At 39.9% G+C, this 13,162-nt stretch overlaps 1 protein-coding gene across 7 annotated transcripts in view; it reads left to right on the forward strand.

The window, feature by feature from the left end:
* Nucleotides 1-2,346: 2,346 nt before the first annotated feature.
* Nucleotides 2,347-13,162, forward strand: part of DMXL1 (Dmx like 1) — a 77,557-nt gene continuing 66,741 nt past the window's right edge. For 6 of the 7 annotated variants that reach the window (XM_080637794.1, XM_080637786.1, XM_080637787.1 and 3 more), the window contains exons 1-2: nucleotides 2,347-2,481; nucleotides 11,230-11,355. In XM_080637794.1, the coding sequence (XP_080493920.1) occupies nucleotides 2,395-2,481; nucleotides 11,230-11,355 (213 nt within the window). In that variant the 5' untranslated portion in view covers nucleotides 2,347-2,394. Of the gene's footprint in view, nucleotides 2,482-9,955; nucleotides 10,103-11,229; nucleotides 11,356-13,162 lie in introns of those variants that run through there. The other variant, XM_080637788.1, reaches the window with a different exon arrangement.

The following is a 13,162-nucleotide window of genomic DNA, read 5'->3' on the forward strand; positions in this document are numbered from 1 at the left end:
AGATGTTGCAAGAGAAGTGGGAAGGGGCACCAGAATGAAGGACGTCTGCCCAAGTCCCACTTCTGTGGCTGCCGTTGCCATCCCCCAGGCTGTTAAGTGGAAGAGGCACAGTAGAAATGTCAGGAATCAGCAGTGAGGAGTGAGAGCTCCTACACTACAGCTCACTGCTGGCAGCAAATGTGGGAAGGAGAAGGTAGCGTCCCAGCCCCATGGGGATGGGGGCCAGGATATGGATACATGTGCCTGGCATGTCATTACATAGGCTGTCACTCTGAAAGATAATGTCCTTTCAAACATATTCAACTGAATAGTCACAAAGACCAAATCTAGTTAGTAGGGAAATGAGAAGTTCCATATTTTCTTAACAAACCAGCATATTAGGGTACGTCAGTTGTAAATGTATCATATTGTGTTCTAATTAGATAAAGAATAGAATAAAGTTATCAGTAAAACTCTTCCTTTCATTCTTTTACTTGGTGTCCTGAATTTCCCCTTCTTCCTGAATTCCCCACCTTCCTCAGACTGGGATCTGCGATTGCTGTCTACTGTCACCCTGCTGTCTCATCATACTGCACATCCTGTGTGCTTTACACCTGGAGTGAATAAGATTTGAAGAGCCAATATGGTTCTGCAGGATCTCTGACCTTTTCTGCTCAATGCATTCTGGAGCAATTCTCTGTGGGAAGGAGTATCAGCTGTCTGCAGCCAAAGCTGCAGCAGTTCACAGCCTGAGCCCAGAAGTAGGTGGCTGTGCTGAAAGTCACAAATAAAGGCCTCTTGCTGTTTTCAGCCATAATTCATGTTCTTTCCTAGAACCTAATGAAAATAATTTTTAACTTAAAAATCCCCTAAGGTTGTTTTATGAGATTCTGCAGCTGGCAGAAGAATAAGATCACTTATCAGCAATCAGTGCTTCCGGCAAGGGTAAGAGCACTATTCATTGATAAGATAGTTTGAGAAGCTTTTTAATCCTTTTCAAAACAAAAACAATTAGGGTGGTAGGAGTTTATAACCAGACATTGAAGGAATGTCTATACAGAGTGCCAAATTGGATGGATCTTTCTCACATCAGAAGGTTTTAGAAAATAGGAGAAATCTTTATTTCCTTTGCATGAAATAGTGCAGCAACCAGTGCTTTTCAATCTGCTTTTCAAAGCATGTGAGGCTTGTATTCACTAAAACAATGTGTGAGACATCACACCCGAAAGGGTATGAGGTTGACCTTGCTTACACAGGACTGCTAAGCAACACAGGAAGAAAAGGCATTTCCATGTACAGATACATGGTATCACCTTATAAATACTGTGGGATGTGATACAAAAAGTTCTGCCTATACATCATGAAACTATTTTGTGTTATTTCTCGGAACAGCTGGTGGGCAGAAAGAAGCTCTAATATCCAATATCGGGATAATGTAAAAATGCAAATGGATGTAGGAGCTGTAATTTACAATGGAAAACACAAGTAACGCTGAAGTCTGCATGAGAAACTGATGGAAAACTAAAAAGTAATTACAGCGTGAAGATTAGTAACAAGTTATAATGTGCTTTCAGTGTAGTTGTGCTTTCTCGCAACTAGGAGACGCCTCAATCTTTCAGTCCTTTTACAGGTGAAGAGCTATGTAAATGACGAGGTGCCCTGAGAGGGTGGATCTGAAGACCCTCCTGCATCAGGACATGCAGGGTTCTCTGCTGTGGCACTTGTGCCCAACTTGACTTTATGTCTTGACCTTTGGTGTCGTTGGAACAAACCAGTTTTCATTAATCCTACTCTTAAACTGTGCGTAAAGCAACACCCATCCTAGATGGCTCTCACTTCCTTTTTCCTCATGTCGCGAGGAAGGTGAAAAATCCAGCTGTCTACAGCTGATCTGGTATCCCAGGAAAATGTCCTCTTCGTTTCCCAAATCTCGGAGAATCACATTTCCCTTTGCCAGACACTTCCTGCTGTCACGTCCTGTGAACAGGCTGGGGCTGAGTCCCTCCACCTGTGAAGTAACACGAGTTAGAAGGGGACATGTTCGGGAATGTTGTCTCTCTTGCAAGGGCTACCTACTCCGTGCCTACTTCAGCGGGATGGAGCGGCCGGCTGGACACGTTTGGCGTCCCCCTCCCTCAGATCAGTTCAGCCTAGCTCAGCACAGCACAGCCCGGCCCGGGATCAGCCACGCCACTCCTCTCGCCCCCAGCCCGAGGTAACATCTTGCGAGGCTAGCTCAACGAGGAAAACACATTCCCCGCTGAGTCCCGCACCGGGCCCAGCGACCGCCCCCCGCTCCCGGCCTGTGCAGACATGCGCGGGCAGCCCACGCCCCGCGGGCTGCGCCGGCACCGCCTCCTCGGCGCCCGAGGACTAACCAAGGCTGAGCGGCGAGGGCCGGGGTGGCCTCTCGTCATGAACCTGCACCAGGTGCTGACGGGGGCCGTGAACCCCGGCGACTACTGCTTCTCGGTGGGCAGCCTGCACGACCAGCCCTTCACGGTGAGTCCCCTCGCCGGGACGCGGGCGCCGAAAGCGGCTGCGTCAGGCGCCGCGGCTGCAGCCGGCCCCTTGGAGCGTGGCGGCTCCGGTACGGTCGACGCGCGGTAGCAGCAGTGCCCGCCGCTGTGGGAGCGCTTCCCTTCGGCACACCTCCCCGGGGCCTGCTTGGGGCCGCGGACAACTTTGCTGAGCGCGGCGGTGCGGGCCGTGCTGTGTCGTGCGGGGCGGCCTTGCTGCCTGGGCAGTGGTGAGGGGCGCGGGCAGGGCCCGGCCGTGCCGTGCCGCTCGGAGGTTCTTGCGAACGCGGGAACATGGTGGCTGTGATAAAAGATTACATAAACGCGGCCGGTACGGGCGGCTGCTGCTGCAGAGGGGAGTTTCTTTGCTCGCTTTCTGCAGGAGAGGTGACTGGTGTCCTGGCTGCGGCTAGCTGAAGGAGAGCTTGAAATACGTGTGTTTCTTAGTGTTACGGGTTTAAAACCATTTCTGAACTCCCTGCCGATAGTTATGTTTAAGAGGGGAGAAGCTCCGCAGTATTTAATAAGGCCAAAACCTTTTATTAGTGTTTGGTTTTCTCCCTTTCACTCTTGTTTTGTAAACAGGCTTCTCTTGTGTTTTTCTTCCCATCCTTCCTTGAAATACACCTTTCCTGCCGTCCGTTTTGAGCTGTAGAGGCATGAAATAAGGAACAGTGACTATTTTTTACCTTACGTTTTCTGGCCGCCCCTAATTACAGCGTAGTGTGGTTTCGAGCTTGTTTGTGGAAAGATAGATAGAATGCAGAAGTTAAACTTGTATTTTGCTGTTCCATCTGGTGTACGCAGCTAAAATCAGGTGTCTACCTGCAGCTTCGCTCTGCGGCAGCGGCGCAGTGTCGGTGCTGGAAAGTGGGATACAGTCTGCGTTCACAGCGCAGCACTCTAGAGCTGCTTCTCCGGAGTTAGGCTGCTTCTGCAGCGTCCATTTACCTACAGCCTCGTTCGGCAACGTGCTTGCTTCCAACAAAGTCAATTGTGTGCTAAGTTCGTGTTGGAGGATTTCTTAAACTACAGCAATTGGTTCTTCTGACTTCAACTGTGCAAAACTTACTATTTTACATATCCAGAAATCTTAAAGGCCCATAAGTGGTGGGAAACCATTTGAGATGTGACAAGGGGGTTTGCTTTAGTGAAGTGCTAGAAAACTTTCAAACTATATACTTGTAAGTTTTCTACTTTGATGTAATTCTGTTTTGAGGGAAATAGTTTGAGTTACTAATGTCGCTGAAGGGCTCTCTGCCTGTTATGGCCTAACTTGTTCAAAATGTTAGAGCTCCTCAATGGATAAGAAGAGTTAAGAATCTCGCTTGGAGGAAAGTGATTGGAGTGCAGTTTTCAGTAACTGTTTCTGTGGTCTCTGTCTTGCAAGATGGCATAAATAGATGTAAATACAGTAACAATGTTTCCTATAGACACATTCATCTTCCTTTGTTTTGTCCTTTTTCCCAGGAGGGGGATTTAAAACTTCTAACAGAAATATCCTCAACTGCTTCAGATTTGGGTTGGATTGGTTTTTTTGCTCCCCCCCCCCCCCTTTTTCTTTTTGGTTGGTTGGTTGTTTTTTTGGTGTTTGGTTGGGTTTTTTTTGTTGTTGTTGCTGTTACTCATTTTACAGTGCCATATTGAGCTCATGAGATTGCATAGAGGGTTAAGGAGTGAAGGTACTAAAGGCAATTTCTGCTCTTTTAGAAAGAAATGGTGGTCTTAACCCTTAGAAAATCCAATAAGAAAAATGGCCAATTGTTTTCCCGTATCTGAAGTCATGAATAAGCATTAATAAGTGCAAATACTGTTGGATGATATATTACATATGGAAAAAAAAAAAAACCCAAACCAAACCATGTTTCACCAGACTTCTGTGGTTCCAGTTTTTGTGGCTGAGAACTCATAGGAGTTGATGTTTCAGGGTTATGTACTGTACAGGTGGGATGAGTTGTCTTTGACAAGAGAGCTTTAATACCTTGATTTTTTTTTTTAATTTTTTTTTTCTTTTGGCTACAATATGCTTCAGAATATTATCTGATATGCTGTACTGAATATTTAAGGTGGGAAGTTTTAAATGTTTTTTAAGCTATAATCAACAGATTCTTCTCCTAAACTCAGAAAAATTGGAAGCAAAACTAGTGAAAAGTGCATGTACCCACTAAATTGCATGCACTTTTTTGAATACATGCTGTTTTAAGATGGTATTTGAAATACTTGTGCAAGCGGTATGCAGGTTTGTTGTTCTGGCCTTCTTTTTTTAGGATGTGAAGTGTCAAGTGGAGCATGAGCTTCATTGGAGAGAACACTGATAAAAAGAGTGTTTGACGTGTGTTTTATTTATATATAGAAGAAGACTCATGAGCATCAAGATATCACAAGAAGCATGCCTGTTGTTTATCTGCTGACAGCAGGCGGTAATAACGTGTGGTACAGTGAATGAGAACTCAGCCCTCAGAAATCAGAATTTAAATGTTTGTTAAATCTGTATGCTTCTTGTGAAAGTTAATTGTTCTATTTACTCTGTGCTTGTCAGCAGTGTAATACATCTTTACTTTATTTTTGGGTGTTTTTTTTCCAGGTCTGAAATATTTCAGTTTAATAAGTTCATGGAGGTCATCATGTAGGGTACTGCAGTAGCAGTTATTAGTGAAGCTGTATTTAAGTTACTGGATAACCAGCACTGTTACCATTTTTGTGATTGCCTGGTTTTGTGCATTTTTGCTTGTTCATTTCTGCTTCTGCAATATTTTTATTTTTTTTTTCCCCCAAGTATCAGAAGGGTGGGGGGGGAGAATCATTGTGAGCAACTGCACAGGCACAAGGCCCAAGAGTGGTAATGGAAATCACAAAAGAGCAATGATTTGTAGGGGTAAAAATTTGGGAATGAAAGATAAATTGCATGGTTTATTTAAATTCAATCAGAATCTTTTCTGGACAGATTTCCTGTGCGTGTGATTATTCTCATCCTGGACTTGAGACATGCTTTGTATGATTGATGAAGCTACGAGCTCCAAATGCTGAGTTGAAAAGTATTTGGAAAACATGTTTTGGATAGTCTGGTCAAGACCACACCAAATTTTCCAAAGGAATTAAGTTGTGATATAAGGATTTCCAGCTTTCTATTTTATTTTTTTCATAAATAAAAGTATATTCTGTGGCTCAGTAAAATTGTTAGCTGTCTGTCTAGAAAGCACTGAACATTTTGTTTGTATTTAGAGCTCCATCATAGCTGTAATGAACAAAATTAACTGGTCATAAGAGTCACTCAAGAAGTTACGCAGTGTTGTGATTGTCATTTAGAGATGGGAAGGAAACCTTCTAGATAACTTTTATTTTTATTCTTTTTTTTCCTCCATATTCCAGTTAACCTATTCTGAACTTAAACTAATTCATTTCTTAACAGGATTTATCTAAAAAAACTAAATTGAAACAAACAAAAAAACCCTCTTTGCACTTCAATGAAAAGTGGCATTTCTGTGAGACTTGATTTTTACATGCATGGCCAATGAATTTGACACTTACAGAAGTACATTAGTTCAACTACTTTTGATAGATTAGAAAGCTTGGTTGTAGGCTTGGTGTTTTTTTTTTTTATTTTGTTGGGTTGTTGTTGGTTTTTTTTTCCCTCAGGTGTGATGGAAGAGTATTTCTTTAAATTTAATCTTTGTAATGAAAGATTTTAAAAATAGACATATTTAAATATAATGCTTGTATCAAAGCTTGCACTAATCTAATAGTGGGGGTGGAGGTGAGACCATACTAAAAAGATAAGTGCAAATTTATATCTGCACAGGTGAGAGGGTTTTTTGGGGGGTTTTTTGGTGGTGGGTTGTTTGTTTTTAAACTAGGGTAATTCAGATGTGGCTCATGGTGACTGTTTTTTGGTTTTGACAGTTCTGTGCAAAGGAATAAAATACAGATGTTACTGCAGTATCACCTACTTGATAGATCTATTTGCCTTTAAATTTTTTTTTTATCTTCACTTTTCTTAAGAATGACCTTTGTTGTAAATTTTTCTTCAAAGTGGAAGGAATGAGAAGGAGGGGAAAAATAGGAGAAGTGAGACACAAGGAAGTACTTTTCTCCCACCTGTGCCTATTTATGTTGCATATAACCAGTATTTAGTCATCACTGGCTGAGAATATATTATGTGTGTGTGCTCAGTGCAGCAGAAGAAACAGGTACCTTATGTAATTAATAACGATGAGATTTTTCTGGTTTTCTAGTATTAAGTTTTTGTTTCTATGCAATGCTTTTCCTTGGAATAGCTTGCTTTGGTTTTGTGTGTGTTTTTTGGTTTTTGTGTGTTGTTTTGTTTGAGGTTTTTTTGGGTTTGTTTATTTGTTTGTTTTTGTTTTTCAATAGGAAATGGCTCTTTTCTAAAGGTATAATCATAGTTTAGGCTGGAAGGGACCCTCAAAGGTCATCTAGTCCAACCCCCCTGCAATGAGCGGGGACATTAAATGTTTTTTGATAATATCTTTTTAGTTGGTCAATTTGATTGTGAACCGTGGCATCCTGACCTTTGGGACTTGCTTCATTTCATTTGCAAGGGACATAAGAGCCCTTGAGGCCCATCAGCCATAAAAATGGCATTGATGTGGCTTGAGAATTACCTTTGATACAGTAACAAAATCAACTGCAGAACAAAAGAAGCAAAAGATTGTGGGTCACTATATTGGAAAGCTTCCAGTATAGCTATAGCAGGGAAAGAGAACTCCAAATAAATTCCTGTGGACTGCTGTGTGGTCCCTTAGTCTGCTTCTTCTAGGAGGTTCTGATTTACCTTGACCTCAGCACAGCATTCTAGGTTAGCTTTTTAGTCTGTATGTTCATCCCGTATATGTTTGCATGTGCTGCTATTTATATTACTTTATAAATGCATATGTACACACATATCTAGTGCATTCACCTGTGGATAATAGCTGGTAATTCATGGCAATTGTCCCCTTCATGTGAGAGATGTAGGTTAAATAAAGTTTGTGCAAGTTGTACAAGATCATGCGTCAGTCCTTATATAGCTGTAGCAGAAATTACAGCAAAAATTTTGTATGTCAGTACATAGAAGAAATGTATAGAGGGTTGATAAAAGCAAAATGGCTGTTTTAGAGATGCTGTGCTATATAAGAGGTCAAGACCTCTGGTCATTTGGTTTTGTTCTGTTGAGAGTAGTGATTTGCCAGTACCGTTCTCTATTTTTGAGTTGTGTATTTCAGGCTTTCACTTCAGAAATAAATTAGAATAGAAATAAATTAGAGTAGTTCATATAAATGTCTGTACTACTTTGTTAAAACTAACGTGGTTTTAACGTACTATTATTGTAAAAATATTTGTTAATCTTTGGAAAAGAAGTATTATTTTAGAAATAAGGGCTGACATCTGGTTAAAAGAATAGGTAGAAATTTTGTGGAAACAGTATTGTATGCAAAATTACATTTATTTTCACAGGCCTCATACATCTTTCACTTCCTAATTTCATGCTTGTTTTGCTATGTTAACAGCTAGTGAAATCCGTGTCCAAGCAGCTTGAACTAGTTCAATCTTGTTTATTTGTGTACCAGAAGAACAAATCATTGTTTAATAAACATTCCAAGAGCATGATAATGTCAACATTACCTGCTTGTCTCCTTGGGCAAAGACAACTTTCTTGTAAATACTTTAGGGCATTCTTAAGGTGAAAGACTTTTACGGCTTGCTAAAATCAGACTTGGAGGCTCTGCTTGCTTTAAAAAGGCATTGAGGTTTTATTAATTATTTCTTTAATTACTATTATTTAGGAATTCTTTCCTAGTTGAAGTGTATGGCAGCATTTTGTGTCCCCCTTCCAATAACCCCCAAGGGCTGGGTAATGTAGACACAAGTATGGGTACAAGAAAGGCTTATATTCTGAAATTGCTTCTTGCCCTGCATGTTATAGAACAGACACTTGAATTACCTTTTGGCTTAGTTTCCATAGCTTCTGTCAAAATGAAAACGAGTGACATATGACCAATTGTGGACAATTCATGCAGTGAAAAGATAAAGTTGGCTGATAGGCAGAATTAATTTTTGTTGTATCTAAGAGATGTTAGGATCTAGAAAGTATCCTTTGTTCCTGAGTACTGACTTCCATTGTACTATGCTAAAATACCACGTGATTTTCTGAGGTGGAAAAAACTAATTTTTTAGCTAGTCCAGCAGTTACTTTTGTGCTCTTGTTTTTGAGAAATATTTTTATAGGATACAGTTGCTTAGAAATCTCATTCGGAACTGGAGCCTGGGTTCCAGAGAGCGCGTATGAAAATGTGACCGCTACACAGAGACAGTCTAATGGACAAGTTGCAGGAGAACAGCAGAGAACCAAAGGAAAGAGGCCTTAGGAAAAGGGGAGCACTCAAGCTTCTCTCCTGAAGTGTCTGGTCAGTGAGAGGTGTAATGGGATTGGGATGGTAGGCAACAGTAGAAAAGGGAGGTTTTTGCAGTTTCATATGCCAGACAGCCTAGTTACCTTCTATTGAGAAACTTCTGATCTTTGAAATACATAGCTTCCTTCCCCTCTGCATCCCTTGCTGTTTGTCTTTGAAATTGTAATTCTCCTGCAGGCAAACATTGGCTAAACCTCAAAAATAACCTCCAAGTCGTTATCCTTCTGCTTGGCTGTAGTTATATTTGGAAGCTCTTTGACAATGCCTTCCCCCCCCCGCCCCCCCCCTTCTTCCCCTTTTTACCTCTTTGGGGACAGATCATCTCTGCAGTTTTAAGTGCTAGTCAGTGGTTTTGCAGCTTACTGAGGATTGGGAAATCAATGTGACCAAGGGTGACTTCTTTTTTCAGGTAATGTTGAGAATTACCAGAATGAGAGGATGAAAAGACTATATTTTTCTTCCAGGAACAAGATTTTATAAGGGCACTCCTTTTGTTGTCACCCTGGTCTGGATTCTCACAAGTCTATTTATAGTTGTTAGAACTGAGAGCTGCTAGGATAAGAAGATATTCCCCAACTTCAGAAAGTTTATCCCCAATTTGACAGTCTTCTTTTTTAAACACACAGCATATGAAGTTAGGCAAGAAATAAGTATCAAACTTAAAATAATAGCCATGTTCAAGCATAGCAAAAGGAAGGAGGAGCTATATAGCTCTTGGACAAAGAGGACATTTTTAGGAAACAGCAAATCTAGAATGTTTGCATACCTCTGAGCTACTGCTGTCCAGCACAGCCTGGGTTAGCAGGAGACAGCCTTCTGATACACCAGTTCTGATATACCAGTTTTTAGAGACTCCAATGTGTAGTGTTTGATTATTACTTTAGAGTTTTTACAGTGCAAAATGCCAGGTGTTCTCAGGACTTTTTTATATGTTGAAGTTGGTTGAGTTCTTGATCACATTGAAATTGCTAATTTTTGAACTTTAGGATCACTGCTAACAGTGTGTATTACTTTATATGCTAGTTCTTGCTCACTGTGATGGAAATATTGTAGTGTTGTGATAGTATGTGCTCTCAGGCTTGCCTGTGAATTGAGGCAGGTTTGCCTGTGAATTGAGAAGTGGAGAGAACCTGATGGGAGAAATTCACTAAATCAAGATCTGATGAGGCCTACAGGGCCTCTGCAGAAGAGCAGGTGGGCTTCATACTTTGGCACTTCAGTCTTTTAAAGACATTTTTGGTAAAGCCAAATACCTTTTTTTTTTTTTTTTTTTTTTTTTTATTTTTTTTCCTTAAAACTGCCTCCATATGGAACACTGACTTCCACAAGATGGCCTTGGGAAAAAATTATAATATGGTACTTCTGAATAATGTTTGCCTGGTGGACTGTGGACTTAATCAGTGAGTCACCAGTTGAGATGGTTTTTAACTAAAGAAAAAAATGTTCTGTGACGAACAGGTCCAGAGTTTGTGTTATTGTGATATTAAAATAATCACTTTAACGTTTGAACAAAAACAGTACTCAATCTCCTCTTTTCAAATTAGTTTTAAATTGGACTGCTTTGGAACCTGCAATTAAGATGTCAATTCATAATAAATGCCGTTCTTTTGATAGGAGCAGTTACACTGCTTGAACCACTTCTTGAAGCTAAAGAGAGGACAGAATAGGAAGGGACTCAAAAACCTGAGCAATAATAAATGATCATTAATAAATGAATGGTTATATTCAGTCTGAAAAGGCATTATGGGCAGCATTTCCAATTATCAGGTTATTTTAAGGACGGCTGGTGGTCTGTTGGTTGGAAAGCAATAACTGAATATTGGCTGAGAATGGTAGTCAGAGTGTTCTTAGTAAGACTGTTTTGTGAAATGTCTCTGAACCTTTTTGTGGGGAAAATCGTCTTTGGACCAAAATCTCCATGGTTTTTATTTATTTATTTTAATGTATGTAATGGTATGATAGTCTAGGTCAGTCTTGGTAAAAATACTCTTACACATGAAAGCATGATCATCAGATTTCAGTTCTGCAAATCTAGCATTCCATTTTACTGCCCTTTTTCAAGTCAAAAGTGTTTTTGGTTACTATACTAGAAATGGTAGGGTTAGCTGTAAGGCAGAATCATTTATGTCAGTAAACGGAAGTCATCCATCTGCAGTTTTTGTGAGACTGTTCTGCTCTTGAATTTTTTGGCCAACTAAAATGGCATTTTTGGCCCTTTTATCGTTCTCTCACTGCGGGATACATGGACTATACCTGTTCTTATTTCACCAATAAGCTGAAAGTAGCCAAAGTTTTACTTAATTATTGTTTTTCTTTTTTAGGCATACGCATCAGGATGTGATATTGTGGTACTGGGGACTGACTTTGAAAGATTACAGATAATCCCTGGTGCAAAACATGGAAACATACAAGTGGGATGTGTGGACTGTTCAATGCAACAGGGGAAGGTATGTAGAGCAGCATTTCTAATAATGTTCTAGCAATGGCATGTTAAGCACCTTCTCAAGAGTATAGATACTTGTAAGTTACAGCAAATACACAGGAGTGAATAGTGAAATGCTGATTGCTTCATGTCTTTGTGGTAAGCAGCACAGTGCATGTGAAATAGTAAGCATGGATAATAAGATTGTAGAAGATATGGAGGGCTGTACAGGAAGATAGAGATGTGCACAGGGCTGCAAAGAAGAGATATCAAGAATTCGGCTAAAAGATGAGTGAAGTGGAAGCAAAAGTAATTTTTTCACTAGAGCTTCACACTATTGGGTGTATCATTAATGTGCTTTGACATGTTAGTGGCTGACAGTAGAGAGTGCTTCCACAAAAATCACTTTTAGATCATCCAGAAAACTTGACATCCTTGTCAAGCAATTAATAAAGGCTCTAAAATTGCTCTTTGACAGGGTTTTTCTTGCTTGATTTCTCAGCTTTTCTTTTTCTTAAGTAGGAAAACTGGATCAGAAATGTTGTATTTTAGATGCTACTAGGATTCAAGTGCTTTTTACAGAGATCTTTGATAATAGTTCTGTCACAGTAGCAAATATATAACCAGGTAGCTCTGTCCATTAGGATATTACAGTGTGATTAAGCTATTCAGTTCAGTAGAAACTGTGTCTGGGTAGGTAAGAGCATTTTTTTAACTTTGTTACGTTCTTTAAGCTTATGCTAGCCAGGAGATCATGTGAGCCTTCTGCATATCAGTACAAGCCTTATGAGTTGAGAGCTTTGGTTACATTTTGGTGTCCATCTTGAGACAAGACCTCTGTATGGAAGCTAGTTCATGGTTACATGTGAAGTCTGTGATCATGATCCTCAGCCACTCTATGTTCCTGCATTTTAATATTTCAGGGGTGAACTCTTGCAGTGATAGTGAAGAACATAAATGAAAATGAGGAAATGCTTGTCTGTGTTTCTGATACCTCTTAGCCGTAAAGACTGCATGTCTTGCTCCATTGGCAGCTGTTAAGTGGAAAGTGTTTTTTTAATTCACTGACTGTATAATAACAGATGGTTACATGAACATGCAGATCATGTTAATATTTTAAAATTTTTCTGCAAATTTGTGAGGTCATCTTGACTGCATAATACCAGTTCTGTATGTATTTAAATATAAACTGTCCTTGAGCTGTAAACACATGGGAATATATCAAACTATCAAGCTTACTGAACTTTAGATTTTTGCAGTTTCTTAAGTAGACCTGTGGGGTCAGTTTGATTCTGCAAGTTGTTTGCTGTTAGCAATTAAACTAGATGTGTTTGCAGAGTGATGAAAATAGTAAGCAGTGAATGTCTAGGAATCTGCTTCTTAACTGGACCAGTCAATACATTTCTAGTTCACTGCTGCAAGGGTGGAATTTTTTCTTGCAGCTGCTTCATCTATATTTACACAGATTTCTCTTTAGTTTATATTCAGATTATTCTTTGTTCAAAATCTACAAGAAGAAGAAAAATAAGATATAAATAATGCATCTTATTTAGGTTGCAATTTTGAATCTTTCTGGAAAGTGTCCAATTACAGTTTCTAGTTTATGAATTATGTACCCTTTTAATTTTTACCTTTATGGAGAGCTGCTGTCAAGCATTTTCTCCATGACAGCTGGCCTTACTCTCTTTGAATGATCTCCATCATTCTTCCTTTGGGTGACAGAATTGGTTCGTAAAAGAGTCATTTTCTAGTTACGAAAGTAAGGCATTTAAATTTTTCTTCATTCTTGACCCCTGAATCTAATTTTTAGTTTATGGGGAAACTAGTGCTTT

The sequence above is a fragment of the Psittacula echo genome, assembly GCF_963264785.1.
Source record: "Psittacula echo genome assembly, chromosome: Z".
In the NCBI taxonomy this organism is placed as follows: Eukaryota; Metazoa; Chordata; class Aves; order Psittaciformes; family Psittacidae; genus Psittacula; species Psittacula echo.